Here is a 17,697-nt window from a genome sequence, read left to right on the forward strand (position 1 = left end):
ACTCCCAAACAATTATAATTGCAGAACTGGAATTTATTTGTACAGAATGTGATTGAATCCCATCCAAAAATAGGTTCAGAAAAGGGCAACCAAGATGATCAAAGGGATGGAGCAACTCCCTTATGAGGAAAGGTTGCAGTGTTTGGCACTTGCTAGTTTAGAGAGAAATAAGGAGTAGCAGGTGACATGATGGAAGTTTATCTATGCAGAAAGTGGATAGTGAAAACTTTCTCTCTTTCATAACACTAGAACTGACAGGCATTCCAAAGAAACTGAATGTTGGAAGATACAAGATAGTACTTCTTCATGCAGCACATAGTTAAACTATGGAAAATGTTCCCACAGGAGGCAGGGAAGGCCAACAGCCTACATGGCTTTAAAAGAGAATCAGACAAATTCATTGAGAGGGTTATCAATGGCTACTGTAGCAGTATGTTTCCGAATAACAGTTGCTGGAAACCACAGGAGGGGCACAGCTCTGTGAGGGGTAAACTACAGTTCCCAGGATTCTTTAATGCGGGTGGTGCTGTGGTCTAAATCACTGAGCCTCTTGGGCTTGCTGATCAGAAGGTTGGCGGTTCGAATCCCTGCGATGGGTTCAGCTCCCGTTGCTCTGTCCCAGCTCCTGACAACCTAGCAGTTCAAAAGCACGCCAATGCAAGTACTGTAGATAAATAGGTACTGCTGTGGTGGGAAGGTAAATGGCGTTTCTGTCCGCTCTGGTTTCTATCACGGTGTTCCATTGCGCCAGAAGCAGTTTTGTCATGCTGACCACATGACCCGGAAAAGCTGTCTGTGGATGAATACCAGCTTCCTTGGCCTGAGCACCACACCCCATAGTCACCTTTGACTGGACTTAACCGTCCAGGGTCCATTACCTCCTCCTCCTTTTTTTACCTATATGTGGCATTGTTTGTTGTTTAGTCATGTCCGACTCTTTGTGACCCCAAGACTCTTTGTGACCCCAAGCATGCCAGGCATTCTTGTCTTCCACTGCCTCCCACAGTTTGGTCAAACTCATGCTGGTAGCTTTGAGAACACTGTCCAACCATCTTGTCCTCTGTCATCCCCTTCTACTTGTGCCCTCCATCTTTCCCAACATCAGGGTCTTTTCCAGGGAGTCTTCTCTTCTCATGAGGTGGCCAAAATATTGGAGCCTCAGCTTCAGGATCTGTCCTTCCAGTGAGCACTCAGGGCTGATTTCCTTAAGAATGGATAGGTTTATCTTCTTGCAGTCCATGGGACTCTCAAGAGTCTCCTCCAGCACCATAATTCAAAAGCATCAATTCTTTGGCCATCAGCCTTCTTTATGGTCCAGCTCTCACTTCCATACATCACGACTGGGAAAACCATGGCTTTAAGTATATGGACCTTTGTTGGCAGGGTGATGTCTCTGCTTTTTAAGATGCTGTCTAGGTTTGTCATATAACACAGTAATTACTTTAGGGCTTTCCGCAAACATAGCTTGACAGTTTGACTCCAGCATATTATGATTCTTTCCTTATGACCAAAGTTTCTCTGCTGATGAGAAATGTGCCACGAAGGAACAAGACATGCTAGCAGCTCTCTTAAATGTACCAGGTGGTTTCAGGGCTCCCCAGCCCTGCCATAGATAAGAGATGTGTCAGGGTGAGGGCAAGAGTATCACCTTTCTTGGCCGCAAGTGGCCTGTTTTGCTTGCTACCTAATTTGCGGGCGGGGGAGGGGGGACTACAACAAAACCTTCTTTGATATGCAGTGATGCAGGACTTTGGAGGCAGAAGTCTGCTGTCCCACACAGGTTTGGTGTCTTTAAGTGAAGCCCGCTTGGGAAGTGCTTTGCTCAGCAAGTGATAACACTTATATCTGTGCATGAATTTCTGCAGATCAAAATGCTGATTTTTGCAGATCAAAATGATCTCCAAAGTGCAGAAGCAAAGCGGACTGCTTTTATTGGTTTGCATCAGATTCCCCCCACCCCCAGTATTATTGTGCAGCTTTCTCATGCACATATAATCACAATCAGATCAATGGGTTCATTGGGGTTAAGCTTCCAAGAAAAAAAGTGTGTATTGTACCTGGACAGTTTGATCCCGCATTCAGTTATATCTAAGGACACCAGGTCAGGAGCATCCCAGGCCTGGCAAGTACAGAGCCCAAAGCTGAGAGCTAGAGGTAGTCCCTGGTGATGTCACAGTGGCGGGCCCTGGTGATTCTCCCTTTGTGCTCCCTCCCACTACTGAGTCCTGGAGACGGAGGTTAATTGGGAGTGGGCGGAGGAAGGAACCGAGGAGGGCAGACTCCACACTCTGATAGTCTAGGCAATAATTTGCAGCTAGCTTCTACCAGAAGTGTTGGGGCTTAAAACCTTCCTGGACACTATATTGTTTGGCCAGGAAGACCTTTGCCAAATAGTCTGAAGATCTGTGCATCTGAAAGCATACATTCTGCAAAGCTGGTTTCTACAGGATCAGGCCATCGGTCCATCTAGCTCAGTATTGTCTGTAGCAGGAGTGGGGATGTTTCCATACCTCAAAAACATTTTTTTTAGAGTTGGAAAAGGTTTGGGAAAGAGCAATCAAAAGGATCAAGGGGATGGAGCAACTCCACCAAAGGTTGCAGCATTTGGGACTTTTTAGTTTAGAAAAAGGGCGACTAAGAGGTGACATAGAATTATACAATTATGCATGGCATAAAGTGGATAGAGAAAACTTTTCCTCCATCACTCATAACACTAGAACTCGTGGGCATCCCAATTAAACTGAATGTTGGAAGACTGGGTCAGGAAACAGGAAGCACTTCTTCCTGCTGTGCAGAGTTAAAGGATGGAACTCGCTCAAGAAGGAGGCAGAGCCAACTCGATCTGGGTTTGTTCCCACCCTCCCGCTCACTGCTGTGTTCTAGGACTCAGCTATACAGCTGCAAATAAAACATTTTAAATGTGTTGTAAAGCGCAATGTACAAATGTGACACTAGATGGTGACAGTGAGCTATGCCAAATTTGATGTATTTTTCAAAACTTTTATAGAGCATTTTCACAGCCTTTTTTCATGTGTGTGTAGATTCCACCGTAGCATAGGGCAATGCTGAGACTAAGGAGATGCAGACACACCTCCTTGACAGGTTGTAAGCGGGAAGGCAGGCATATGAGGGCTGGGTGAGGGCAGGATGAAGTTGGTGGAATGGTGCTCCATTTGGCGCAATGGAAACCACCTCCACTGGGTCACTAGGTCACTACGTTTTCTGGGTTTCAGATGGACTTTCCCTCTTTTCAGTACCTGGGGATGGCAGAACGCCTGAGACATTCTGCATGCAAAGCAGGTGCTTAACCACTCAGGCAGCTGATGTTGGATGTCATGAGGAGGCAGCAAATTATTAGTTATTTCATTTATTGTTGGTGGCTTTTTCGCTTCCAGGAACAGATGCGTGTGTGGGATCTTCTGCCTTCGATGCCAGAACAAGCTGGCTGTCCTTGGCACTGTGCACCTTGGCACTTCGTTGTTTTGCCTAAGACATCCAAATGCCAAGGACTGGCAAAGCTCAGCCAGAGATCACCTGCTTTGAATGCAATGCAGAATGTCCAGTTTTGATCCCTGGCATCCCCAGGTAGGGCTTTCATTGCAAGCTGCATTCTACTGAGTCAGACCATCGGTCCATCTACCACAATATTGCCTGCGCTGGCTGGCAGTGGCTTTCCAAGCTGTCAGGGAGAGTTCTTTCCTAGGCCCACCCGGAGATGCTTCTTGAGGATTGGACCTGGGAACTTGCACATGCAAAGCAGATGCTCTCCCGCTGAGCTATGGCCCTTCCCCAAAGTAGCATTGCCCTTTTAAAGCAAGTGATGTCGAGACAGAGAACATAGAGAGATGCCTTGTACCAAGTAAGAACATAAGAAGAACCCTGCTGGATCAAGCCAATAGCCCATCTAGTCCAGCATCCTGTTCTCACAGTAGCCAACCAGATGTCCCATTGGGAATCCCGCAAGCAGAACCTGAGCGCAACAGCACTGCCCACCTGCGATTTCCAGTATGCCCACATGCATCAGCAAGGCAGGATTTAGAAACACTTTTCTGCATGGAAATGTCCCCCCCTTTTAAAAAAAAAATGCTTTTTATTGATTTTCCAAAATAAAAATAAATAAAGCATATACTCTTACATTCAACATTTTTGTGTCTACTTATTTACCATGCACATTATCGCACCCGGACTTCCCTCCCTACATCGGCTTTCACGATTAACACCCTCTCTTACTGATTCTTATTTACACTCTATCCACGTCGCAAGATTTATATTAACCCTGCTACAGTCTTTAAGCTTCTACAATTATTCCGTATGTAGTCAACAAATTTACTCCACTCCACTCCTCTTCAAACTTTGTTACTTTTTGGTTTCGAATCTTATAGGTCATTTCCGCCAATTCTATGTATTCAAACATTTTCGTCTGCCGCTCCATTAAAGTTGGGATTTCCTGGGTTTTCCATTTTTGAGCCACTAGAATCTTAGCGGCAGTTGTGGCGTACATAAATACGGTAATTTATGGTCCTCTTTTCTTAATTCATCCCCTATTATCCCTAGCAAAAAAGCCTCTGGTTTCTTTGGGAAAGTGTATTTAAAAAGTTTTTTCATTTTGTTATAAATCATATCCCAGAATTTTTTAATTTTTTCACATGTGGATGTCTGTCCCTAATGGGATGTCTGTCCAGAGAGAACTTCCATGCATTACAGCTGAAAACCCCCTAATGCAGTGGAGGGAGGTCCATTTGGGCACATGGGACACCACCCCGGCCTGCCCTCAGCCAGCTCTCACCTTCTTGCTTACAACCAGTCCAGGTGGGCAGCCCTGCCTGTCAGTCTCCATGTTGCCCTTGTAGAACTCAGCAGTGAGGAAGAAGTGAACAAAACTAGCATCAGTTGGCTCCACCTGTCACTGGATCTGCCTGCTGTTGACATCCCTGCTTTCTTCTGTAAAGTCCTAATGGGTACCAGTCACAGCTGCTTGTTTTCAGCAGATGCTGACCACATATTCCCTCACCTGTAAAAACAAAAAGTTTAAAAGACAGACTTGGTTTGATAAGGAATGTCAGAATAGCAAAAAATGCCTAGCTAGGGAACTTAGAAAATTGAAGTTAAAACAGGATAAGCACAATCTTACTCTACAAGCTGAGGTAGCCCAATTACGATACAATTATAAATTATTACTTAAAAGCAAGAAACAAATACTGTATATTATGAACAACAGTGGAAAGCATTGGGAGACGCAGCACTTCAAAAGGACTCATGGAAATTTTGGCATCCGGTTGCCCAAGGTACAAGTGGGCTGGGCTACTTGTTAGAAGCATCTGTCCAAGGAAAGGTTTAGGTGACATATTTTACAGGAATATATGGCCCCTGTCCTGACTCACCCCCACAAGTTTACTCAGTTATTAGAACTGCCAGAATGGCCAGACATCACGCCCAATCAGATTAAGAGGCTAATCGCAAGCCAGCTAGCTAATAAAGCTCCAGGAGAAGACATGATCCCAATGGAGATCTATAAGATAAGACCTGATTTCTGGTCACCCATTTTTGCAAAATTGTTTCATATTCCCTCACCTGTGATCCCCAACGACTGGTATTCAAAGGCAGAATGCTTCTGGCTGTGGAGGCATAGAATGGCAGCAGCTTTCAGGATTGAAGTCAGGTGTCTCTCCCAGCACAACCTGGGGATTGGACTTGGGACATTCTATGTGCAAAGCAGGTGTTCCACCATCCTACAGACCTTCGCCAACCCAATATAAGAACAGAGAAATGGGGGGAGGGCACGAAGGTTCTACACCATTGGGAAGCGGCTCCCCAGAGTTTCAGCTAATGGTCTTTCCCAACTTTTGCTGGAGATGCTGGGGAATTGGATCTGGGACCTTCTATAGATGAAGTTTGTGCTCTATGCCTGAGCTGTGGTTGGTTCCACTTTTGTATTTCTTCCCAGATGTGTCGACTAGCTGGACTGGCCAGGTGGAAAGGTGGGACAAGGGAAGGCAAACAACCCCAATTGCAGGTTCAATCACCAACACCTGGGGGTTGGGTTTTTTTTTTTTAAAGAGATACAGGGATACCTTGGCTTTTCCATCCATATCAACGGATAAAACTTCCTTTCAAGAAGGCAGACCTTTGGTCCACGTCTCCTTAGAAACTGCCCAACCGCCCTCCCGCCTACAAAACAATAACCAAGGTGACAGTGTGGTGTAGTGGTTAGAGCGCTAGACTGGGAGACCAGGGTTCAAATCCTCACGCGACCATGAAGCTCGCGGGCTGCCCTTGAGCCAGTCACGGCCTCTCTCAGCCTAACCTGCCTCGCAGGGTTGTTGGGCGGATGAAAGTGTGTGTGGGGGGGGGGGGAGGGAAGAATCACACGCGCCGCCTTGAGCTCCATGGAGATAAAAGATGAGCTATAGATGCAGGGAAAAAAGCCACACACCTAAGTAACTGAAACACTGCGGCCCTCTGCACATGTTCAGAGAAACTCTCTTCCCCCCCCCTTGTTGACTCCAGCCAGGACTAACTACGCTGATGTAGGAAAATGAGTATGGAGGGTTTATATATTTTTAAACTCCCCTCTACCTCCTCGCGGGAGTCCAGCCGTCTCGGGGACTCACGTCTCCTGGGCTGGGGGGGCCGTCCAGGCGAGGCGTGCGCCGCAACCGTTCCTCGCGTGTCGCGGCCGCGCGGTTTGACAAGGCAGGACGCCTGCGTGTGTGTGCGCGCGTGTGTGGATGCGGGAGCCGGGCGGAGCGAACGCTGCGGGCCGGGCGAAGAGCAGCCCTCAGCCCCGATCCAGGCTGCCAGCGAGCGCTGGGCGAAGGAAACCGCGCGTCGCCCGTGGAACTGCCGTGTGAACGTCTCGAGGGGCTCCCCCGGGGCTCCGGCGCGCCCCGCCCCGACCCCTCCCCGGGAGGAGGCGCCGCCGCCGCCGCTGCCGGAGAGATCGCCCAGGCTCGCATGGAGGAGGCTTGACAGCCGGGGCGGGCGGGCGATCGCGAGCGAGCGAGAGAGGCAGCGAGCGCGCGGGCGAGGCGGCACCGGGGAAGGTCTGGCGCGGTGGGGGCGGCGAGGAGGGGGCGGCCGCGGCGCCGCCGCCGCCGCCGCCGCCGCTTGGGGGGATCGGGCCGGCGGCCGCATCCCCCTGATCCAGGAGGAGGAGGAGGAGGAGGAAGAGGCGGCCGAGGGGCAAGCCATGGAGGAGGCCGCCGTGCCGGCCCCCGGCCACCCCCCGCCGCCGCCGCTGCTGCTGCCCCCCCCTCCGCCGCCGCCCCCGCCGCCCCCTCCGCCGCCGCTGAGCCTGCAGAAAGCGCTGCAGCAGTGCGAGCTCGTCCAGAACATGATCGACATCAGCATCTCCAACCTGGAGGGGCTGCGCACCAAATGCGCCACGTCCAACGACCTCACGCAGAAGGAGATCCGCACCTTGGAGGTGAGGCGAGGCCCGGAGAGGCAGGCAGGCTGGCTGGCAAGAGGGTGGGGGGCTGAGAGTGAGGGGTCGTCCAGGGATGGACGGACGGACGCGGGGATGGGGGACTCTGGAGCTCAGGAGGGAAGGGGGCGCTTCTCTCGTCCCCCCCCTCCGCCCCGTCCATCCTCAGTCCGGGCCCTCGAAGGCTATGCCACCGAGGGGCGCGCGGGGAGACGCGGAAGGGGGGGGGGGTTCCTGGTCGTAGCTGTGAGTGTGTTTGTGTGTACGAGAGAGAGAGAGAGAGAGAAAGCGCGCGCCACGGAGGCTGCGCGTCCTGCAGGTGCCTAAAGGTGTCGCTGGCTTTCTTTCTTTTTTAGTAGGGGGGAGGGAAGAGAAGGGGATCTCCCCCATCCTTGCCCTCATTAGGGCAATTTTCCTTCCTGGTTTTCTCCTTGCTCAGCCACAGAACGATAGATCCCTCTGTCTCCCCCCCCCCCCCAGAAGGAGGCCGTCGGTGGATACAGCCTCCCTCTTGTCGTGGCTGCCTTTGCAGGGATAGTTAAAAATAAAACCGTCTCTGTGGACTCTTGGGAAGGTGGGGAGAGGCACCAGAGAGAGAGAGACCCCGAAGGTGCCCACTGGAGCATCTGATTGGAAGGGTTCCCCTCACCCCAGCCCAGTCCTGTTGGGAGCCCAGAAGGCGAGATTTTGGTGGGGGTGGGCCTCTTTTTGCCACGCGTGGTTGAAATGTGGGGTGCGGGGGGGGAGGGAGAGAGAACCAGATCCACGTGTTCGGCACGCATGAGACAGGCGCCATGCGGCCTTTGACTTGGGAGCATCAGCAGGGGCTATTGGGTCAGGCCGAAGGGGGCCCATCTCGGCCAGCACCCTGTTCTCACAGTGGCTGGCCGGAGATGCCTTATTGTGGGAAGTCTGCAGGGCCAATAACTCTCCCTGCTTGCCGTTCCCAGCAGCTAGTATGCAGAGGCAGATATGCCTGGACAGCAGAGAGAGGTCAGGGCCATTGTGGTTGGGCACTGAGAGTTGCTGAGAGTAGCCTCATTTCCCCTTAGTTCATCATCTGAATTGTCACCCAATTGTCAAAGGCCTGTGTTTCTTCCTGCCCCCCCCCCCCAATTTATTCATTTGCAACTGTGCCTGGCTTTGCATACCTGTTCTCTGAGCAGCTTTGCAAAGTTTACATAAGCACTAGTGCACCTTGACCCAGGACCCCAGCCTTTTGCAGCTTCTGCTGGCAGCATGTCTGCCACCTGTCTCAGGTCTAGATGCATGGAGGGTGTGTTATTATTACTATTTTCCTTGTTGCATTCATACCCCACCTTTCCCTCCAAGGAGGTGCCTGTTTCTTCCCCTTCTTATTTAATTCCCACAACAGCCCTGTGAAGTAGGCAAGTCTGAGACGTAGAGACTGGCCTCCAAGGTCACCCAGTGAACTTCATGGCCAATGAGCAGTGATTTGAACCTTGGTCATCCAGGTCCTAGTCCAACTCTCTAACCACTGCACCACACTGTTCTGCGGGCTCTTTCAGACTGGTGTAGTGGGGAGCAGCTGGACAGGTGGATACTGTCGTTGGTGGGCCCCCTCCCCAAGTGGACTTGTCCCCTTTTCGTTGGTGTCCCCTTGCTTTTCTCTCCCCTCTAGGCCCGATCCATGCAAACCTTATGGTGGTGCAGCTGGCACATTTGCAAAGCTAAGCAGGATCTGGTATGGTTTCAAACTGGATGGGAGACTGTATGTTGAGATTCCTGCATGGGAGAGGGTTGGACTAGCATGATTCTATAATTCCCCTCTAGGCCCAATCCATGCAAACCATGCTGTTGATTGGGTCCTTAAAGAGGGCTGGTGGAGGAGAGCTTGTAGGAGCAAGGAAGAGGGGTGGAATCAGGCCCCCAGACCTCCGTGGGTCAAAAGTGGAGCTATGTAAGCACCATACCTTGGCACACCCCTTGAATGTAGTTCCTGACCCCTGATACCTGCCCTGCTGCCTTGGTTTGACCTGTTCTTGTAAGTCCCCTTTGCAGTTCCTGGACTCTACATCTTGAAGAGCTGTGCAGAATGGGGCATTATCAGCTGTGGCAGAAGTGGGAAACCTCCAGCCCACAGGCCAAATGCGCTGCTCCAGGGCTTTCTGTCTGGCCCCTGAAACCTTCTCCAGTTCCACCCTTATTTCCAGGACACACCATTCACAAGCCAGGCTTCACACCACAAGAGTTTTGGGCTGGCTGGAATGTGTCCCTGAATCCTGATCATGTCTCTTGATTGCCTGGATGGGAATGGAGGAGAGTTGTGTGTGTGTGTGTGAGAGTGAGAGAGAGAGAGAGAGAGAGAGAGAGAGAGAAGTGTCCTGTAGAAATCAGCCTACTGCACAGAAGTAGAATCGACTTCTGTTGCTCCACCCACTTCTGCCTCTGGATCCGCCCGTCATTAGCATGTGGCTCCCGGAATGTTGCGCAGGAAGGATTGTGGCCCTCAGACTGAAAAAGTCTCTTCTCCCCTGACCTGTGGGCCTTCCTTAAAGCTACAAGGGTAAAATCGTGGTTCGGTTTGCCAGAAATTAGTAAAACGTGCATCCCTGAACACTTGTCCAGTTGTGGGTTCTCCTGTGGCAAATGCTCATTTAGTGGCTTGTATCTCCCCTCCCTGCTGTAGGTTTCTTGTAGCACAATAACTTTTTCCAAGGAGGGCCAGATTTGATGAAGTGAACATGTGAACTGCCCCAGGGGCCACATTAAACCAGCAGACGGGCCGGATTAGGTCCCCAGGCCTGACTTTAAACATACCTGTTGTAGCAGAACGTTCATGTCAGGACTGGCTGTCATGTAAAGGATGAAGCATCTACTGGAGGTTTGACGATGGCTTTGATAGCTTTTATTCTTTTCTTTTCTCAAGCAGCTCTTGGTTATGGCAGCTTAGTGATACCTCCAGGTTCAGACGCAGTCTACCATAGAACTGAGAAACACATATGTAGGAGGTCCCAGGCACTGCTCAGATCCTGACTTGCTAAAGTTTAGCAAAGTTATTTCCTTTAGATCAGGCATTTGTCTGCAGATCTGTTGGTCAGCAGTAGAACATGTACTTGGCTAGTTTGATGTCTGGCATCCCCGGGAAAAAGGGATCACGGGCGTTGGGAACTGGAAAAACTCTTCTGTCTGGGGCTGGCTTTACACATTGCACGGCAGCAAATTCCGTGCTTGCGGAGAACTGCAGGTGATTCCATCCTTCTCACTAACTTTTCTGTCTGACCTGCGTTTGTGATGACTTCTTTGTTGTGTTCACACATTACATTTTCACATGTGTGCTTGAAACGTCTTTGGTGGATGTCTGGAAAACTGCAGGCGATTCTCGAATTGACTTTGCTGCCAGACAGACAACTTTGCAGACACTTCTCTGTTGCATTCACACATGTACATTTGCGTATGCCTGAAAAATGTCATGTTTGACATAGTCCTTAAACCTGGGAGAAGTGCTGGTGGTTGAGGTTATTGGACTGACCATTCGGTCTGGATGAAGAGAAGGACGCTTAGGTCAGAAGCTTCCTGCTGAAGGTTGACCCAAGTCTTGTCCTGTTGAGGGGCCACATGCAAAAGTGCCCACATCTCACTGATCCAAACAAATGGCTGAGGAAGCACCCAAAGTAACAGCAGAGTTGAAAGTTTTGGATGAACATGAATGATAGTTAAAAATGTAATCATATAATTATCAGGTTCACTGTACATCACTAACAAAAGAAGAGTCCTGTTGGGTCAGGCAACTGGCCTATCTCATCTTTGAAGGCCATCCAAGACCTTCTTCAAGCAGTGCCTAATTAAACTGTGGAACTCACGGCCTAGGACCCTCGTACCTACGGGACCGCCTCTCCCGGTATGCCCCACGGAGGACCTTAAGGTCCATAAATAGTAACACTCTAGAGGTCCCGGGCCCTAAGGGAGTCAGATTAGCCTCAACCAGAGCCAGGGCCTTTTCAACACTGGCTCCGGCCTGGTGGAACGCTCTGTCTCATGAGACCAGGGCCCTGCAGGATCTGATTTCTTTCCGCAGGGCCTATAAGACAGAGTTGTTCTGCCTGGCTTTTGGCTTGGAATCAACTTGATCCCCTTCCCCCCTTTCCTTTCTCCTTTCTCCTTCCATGATGGAACTGCTATTTGGGGACTTCCCTGGCTTTTTTCTGGCCCACGTAGGACCAGTCCGGATAGTTGGCCTTGGTGAAGACTTGACGTTTTCATCCCCCAAAATGTTTTTGATTTGAGTTCCTGCTGAAATGAGGCTGCATTTTAATGTTGTATTTTAGTCTTGTTTTTGAGTTGTGTTTCAATCAATTGTTTTTGTGCTGGTGTTGGCTGCCCTGAGCCTGGTCTTGGCTGGGGAGGGCGGGGTATAAATAAAATTTAATAATAATAATAATAATAATAATAATAATAATAATAATAATAATTTATTATTTGCACCCTGCCCATCTGGCTGGGCTTCCCCAGCCACTCTGGGCGGCTTCCAAAAAAATATTAAAATCCTCTAATACATCAAACATTAAAAGCTTCCCTAAATAGGGCTTCCTTCAGATGTCTTCTAAAAGTCTGATAGTTGTTGTTCTCTTTGACATCTGGTGGGAGGGCGTTCCACAGGGAGGGCGCCATAATAATAATAATAATAATAATAATAATAATAATAATAATAACAACTCACTCCCACAGGAGGCAGTGATGTTCACCAAGTTGAATGGAGTTAAAATAGGATTGGACAAGGCTACTGGTAGCTACTAGCTATGACAGCTCTGCTGTGCCTCCGTGGTTGGAAGCAGTCAGTGCTTCTGAATCCATTTGCTGGAAACCACAGGAGAGGAGAGGGTTCTTGCGTTCGAATCCTGCTTGCTGGTTTCCCACAGGCATCTGGTTGGCTGCTGTGAGAACAGGATGCTGGACTAGAAAGGCCATTGTGCTGGTCCAGCAGGGTCTTTTTATGTTCTTTACGAGAGTGGTCACACAACCATCGGTCCACTTGCTCTTGCAAATAGATGTGATTGTTCTGAAGTAAACAGTCTGGGGAGTAATTCAGGGAGGGAGTCTATCCTAGCCCTCTTTGGAGATGTCGGGGATTGAACACAGGACCTTCTGCATGCAAGGCTCTACCAGAGAGCAATGGACTTGCCCATGCAAACATCACATGGCTTGGCAGGCTTATTGGAACAAATAAGTTTTGCAGCAGGTGCCAAACGCAGTACAGTGAAAGAGCCTGAAATCAATGAGCAGGGAGTTCCAAAGTGCACACGCTGTCATAATAAAGGGCCAATTTCTTGCAAGTGCAGAATGAATCTCATTTGTAAAAGTGCCATTTCCACATTTCGGTGATCTAGAAAGAAATGCACATTGGCAGAGGAGGGATCCCACCAGAGGACCTTTTAGACTTCAACCAGCCTCTGCCAAAAGCCACGAGGACTCAGTTGAAGATTACGTGTAGAAATGTCTCAGTGTTTAGAGCACCATAAGCAAGACATGCTCAGGAGTGACTACCAAAGTGCCGTAGGCTAGTTGTTCTGAAAGCTTCCTCCATTCCATTTTTTTTTTTTTAAATAATCTAGCAAGGCCACCTTAAGGTTTGGGTTTAACAGATGGGCTAAGCAGCCTTGACTTTTTGGAAGTGAAAAAAAGAGATATAAGGTTATGTCATTGGCCTTATCAAGGAAAAGCATCAACCCAGCCTTGCAAAAAGGTTCCCCTTGCTGCTTGTTTAGTTACTGGTACACAGAAATTGCTGACACAGAACCTGCACTAGTCTTTTGTGTCTGAAAGGGGGGGAAACAAACAAAAAACACCACCACATTTTGTAAAAGTTCCCTTCTGGGATGCTAATGGGCAGTGATGGTTTAAAACAATCAAACAAACAAACAAACAAACAAACAAACAAACAAACAAACCCTCAAAACTGGGCAAGGGGCAGTTCATAGGGCAGCTCAGTGGCAGAGCAACTGCATTGCATGAAGAAGTTCACAGGTTCAACCCTTGGCCTCTCCAGGTCCCCTCAAGTCTGTACTCAGATCAGCTATCCTAGTAGCTGGTGGGCCACAAGGCAGGGAGCCTGACAGCAGGTGGCGCCGATGACAGGCGAAGCCAGCTGATGCTAGTTTGGTCCCCATCCTCCCCCATGCTGAGTATTATAAGGGTGGCACTGAGGAGGAAGGTGACAGGCAAGGCTATCCATTGGACTGCTTGTAATTAAGAAGGCAATAAGCCAATAGCTCACCGAAGGCCCCAGGCTCTCTCTATCCTTGTTGCAATTATGGTCTCTCTTCTTCAGCGGCTACATAGGAGCCTGCCTCAACCCACGTAGCCCAGTACTGGTTGGCTGTGGCTCTCCACAGCGTTGAGCAATGTGGCAGCTGCTCACTGGAACTGGTAGGGCAGAAGGCAGGGAGCCCAACAGTAGGTGGCGCCAGAGCCAATGATAGGTTGAGTCAATGAATTCTAGTCTTGTCACCACCCTCCTTTGAGTTCCACAAGGGCAACACTGAGGCTAAGGAAGAGGAGGAGGAAGGTGACTGGCAGGACCACCCTCTGGACTGGTTGTTAGTAAGGGGGCTGGCTGAGGGCAGGCTGAGTTGGGTAGAGCATTGCCCCATTTCCCCAAATGGGAAAGCCTCTGCAGCTGTTGCCATGTTTTCCATTGCCTCCGTTCCCCTCTTTCCTCACCCCTTCTGTGTCAGTTTTGAAGCTACAAGATCCTCTGGGCTGAGACTTCTGTTCTTTAACTTATAAGCGTCACACAGATTGATGGGGCTGTCTAATTAATAAGGACCGGCAGGAATCTCTTAATTAGACGTCTGGTACAAATGATGCTATAGAATGAGTTCCCATTCCTTCCATTTCCAGTGTTGAAGCTCTGAGTGATGATGCTTAGGTAGGCGTGGGCGAGGGAGGCTGCCCCAGGATGGCAGTTTTCTGTTTGTCTGTTTGTTTTGGAGTGTGTATTCCACAACATGTCAATTGTGCAATCATAGTGGAGTTATACTGGACCGTCCACACATCATTCTGCATTCCCAGTTGTTCAGCAATGCCAGCGCATTATTGCCATGCTGAAGAGCACCATTATTATTATTATTATTATTATTATTATTATTATTATTATTACAGTGGTACCTCGGGTTAAGTACTGAATTCTTTCCGGAGGTCTGTACTTAACTTGAAACTGTTCTTAACCTGAAGCACCACTTTAGCTAATGGGGCCTCCTGCTGCCGCCGCGTCGCCGGAGCACAATTTCTGTTCTCATCCTGAAGCAAAGTTCTTAACCTGAAGCACTATTTCTGGGTTAGTGGAGTCTGTAACCTGAAGCATATGTAACCTGAAGCGTATGTAACCCAAGGTACCACTGTATTATTATTATCCTACCCCACCTTTTTCCCTGACAGGGACTTAAGGTGACTTACAGATAAAATAATAATACTTAAAAACATGGAGAAAACATAATTTAAAAAACAACTAAACATTAATATAACTAAAACACAAACAAACCTATATAGATCTACTAAAAACATACTGACGATTACCATAAAAACAGCACAGCACAAACCCTTTCATTAAAAGCAGTCAGTTTCCAAAAACCGGTTGGAATAAGAAGGCCTTCACCTGCCGGGGGAAAGACAAGAAGGTGGGCGCTAGTCCAGCTCTTCTAAGGAGGGAGTTCCAAAGTCTGGGAGCAGCCACCAAGAAGGCCCTCTACAAGCTGAAGGTGACGTGTGGTCCTCACAACAACTCTGTGAGGTAGGATAGGCTGAAAGTAGGCGACTAGTCCAATATCACCCCAGTGAGCTTCATGGTCCTTGGTCTCGGACCTTGGTCTCTCAGGTCCTAGCCCAACACGCTAATCACTGCACTACCACTGACTTTAAGTAACAGGACATGCACAGATTGTAAATGAAGCAGTGTGTCCCCCACAAAAAATAACCTGTTGAAAGTAGGATTTCATAAAACTGCCCTGATTCCACCGTGAGCTGAAATCCACATGAGTGCACAATAAAAAAGGACATCTGGTGTGGGGAACCTTTGGCCCTCTCATATGTTCCTGAACTACAACTCCCACCTCCTGGGCTATTGGCCACGCTTGCTGGGGCTGATGGGTGTTGTAGTTCAGCAACCTCTGCAGGGCCAAATGTTCCATGTATCTGCCTTAGAGTGTGCTTCCGACTATTTTATTTGCAGCTGTGGCTTCGTATGCCAGCTGGGTCTGTTTAGGAGGAACTGGGGGGTGGGGAAGGGACACTCTTAAGCTTTCTCCCAGTTCTTTCTTTGAAGTATCACCTGGCATCATATCATGCCAGGAGATTGACAGCCAGGTGACCCAGCCCACCTGGCAATGTGGCCGAGTACTGGATCCGGCCTGCTAACTGAATCCATAGCCACACCTGTGGTTTATATGGTGATGACACATGGCGGATTTTTTTTTTTTTTTTGGGGGGGGTGATAGCATTTTGTTCACACCACACTGAGCGACTGGAGGTGATGACATTTTGTTTTCATTTTCTCTGTTGGCTGCCCATGTGCTGTGGGTGTTTGAACATATCCCCTTTTCCAGAGATGGCTCCAGTTTATTATTATTTTTTGGAAACTGCCAGAGGCAAAAATTTTTTTAGACGTCCTCCCGTCCCATACCTGTCTGAGACAGCAGCATGGTGAAGGAGGTCACCGGCTCTGACCTAAGACAAGGGGGAGAGGGCATGTGAAATGGATCTATTGCTGAGCAGCAGGGATGGGCAAATTGTTGATTTCAGTTTCTCATTTTTTTAAACTTAAGTTCAGCTCCCCACATTTGCACACCAGCTTGCAACAGATTTGTCTTCAGTTGGGTTTGGGATCAATGAATTGGTCTGTTTTGGTTTTTCTGAGGTTTCATACACGCCAGACATTTAAAGCACACCAACTTCCCTAAAAGAATCATGGGAACTGTATTTTGGTGCTGCAAAGTATAGGTCTCTCTGTGGGGGGGGGGGTAAACTACAGTTCCCAGGACTCTTTGGGTGAAACCATGTGCCTAATATTTGCTTTAAATATATGGTGTTTATGCAGCCTCAGTGTCTCGTTTCCCCCAGTTTTAAGCTCAGCTCTTCACATTTCCACATCACATTGTGCTATATTTATTTTTTAAAGTCTTCATGAAAATCAATCCACATTTTAGTACAGATGTCTACTCATGTACATATGTATGTGTGCATTTTTGCTTAAGATACACATTTTTGCAAAGCAGTCTTCCCTAATATAATTCATGTTGGTATGTTATTTCTGCTAGCATATGCATTTTTCATCCACACTTCCCCTGAAGTATATACATTTTTTTGTGCACAACTTACTTGGCTAGGAAACTGCATTGCAAAATTCAGAGGAGTGGCGAGGTTCAAAGGAGGGCCAGGTTTCGGTTTGTGGATTGTTTCAGAATGTGCAAATGAGGTAGATTTCACCTCTAGTTGGGAGCTGAATCAAATCTCTCCCCTTCCCTATTGAACAGGACCTTTTCTAATAGCAGAGGAGGGGGATTGCATACATGGAGTTGAGGTCTGAGGCCCGAGATAACTCTGAAAGTCCCCAGCATATTGCACTGATCCAGATTCTAACTACAGAGATGCAGATCTTAGTGCCACTTGCCCAGCAAAAGCGACACACAGACGAGGCTGTGCCTCTCCAATTTACGGTGAGAAATGCAAATATTGCAAAGCTTACAAACGTAATGAATGTCATCTGCTTTGCAAATGGATGATAAATGTTCTTTGGCCCACAACTCATTTAGTGTGGGGATCTATAGCTTCCCTGGTAGAGCTCTGCATGCAGGAAGTCTCAGGTTAAACAATATCCAGTTGCCTAAACAGGACCGAGAAAAAGTTCCTGCTTAGGCAGGAGTGAGGAGTGACAGAGAGTTCCACAGGATGACAGCAAAGGCTCAGTTCCTCATTGTTGTCATAGTTTTATTTATTCTTGCTGTAAACTGCTCAGATTTTTTTTAAAAAATGAATTAATGGTATATAACAGTGCAGGCGGTGCTGTGGTCTAAACCACTGAGCATCTTGGGCTTGCCAATCAGAAGGTCGGCAGTTTGAATCCCTGTGATGGGGTGAGCTCCGGTTGCTTGGTCCCTGCTTCTGCCAACCTTACAGTTCGAAAGCACGTCAAAGTGCAAGTAGATAAATAGGTACTGCTCCAGTGGGAAGGTAAACGGCATTTCCATACACTGCTCTGGTTTCGCCAGAAGCGGCTTAGTCATGCTGGCCACATGACTGGAAGCTGTATGCCGGCT

The 17,697-nt window shown here is 48.6% G+C and overlaps 1 protein-coding gene across 1 annotated transcript in view; it reads left to right on the forward strand.

Annotated features, from left to right (window-relative positions):
* Nucleotides 1-7,259: 7,259 nt before the first annotated feature.
* KSR2 (kinase suppressor of ras 2) overlaps nucleotides 7,260-17,697 on the forward strand; it is a gene marked incomplete at its 3' end in the record, with an annotated part of 199,297 nt that continues 188,859 nt past the window's right edge. Inside the window, exon 1 of the mRNA XM_083717114.1 lies at nucleotides 7,260-7,426. Within this exon, the coding sequence (XP_083573240.1) occupies nucleotides 7,334-7,426 (93 nt within the window). The 5' untranslated portion in view covers nucleotides 7,260-7,333. The remainder of the gene's footprint in view (nucleotides 7,427-17,697) is intronic.

The sequence above is a fragment of the Podarcis gaigeae genome (genome assembly GCF_964106915.1).
Source record: "Podarcis gaigeae genome assembly, chromosome: 16".
Taxonomy (NCBI): Eukaryota; Metazoa; Chordata; class Lepidosauria; order Squamata; family Lacertidae; genus Podarcis; species Podarcis gaigeae.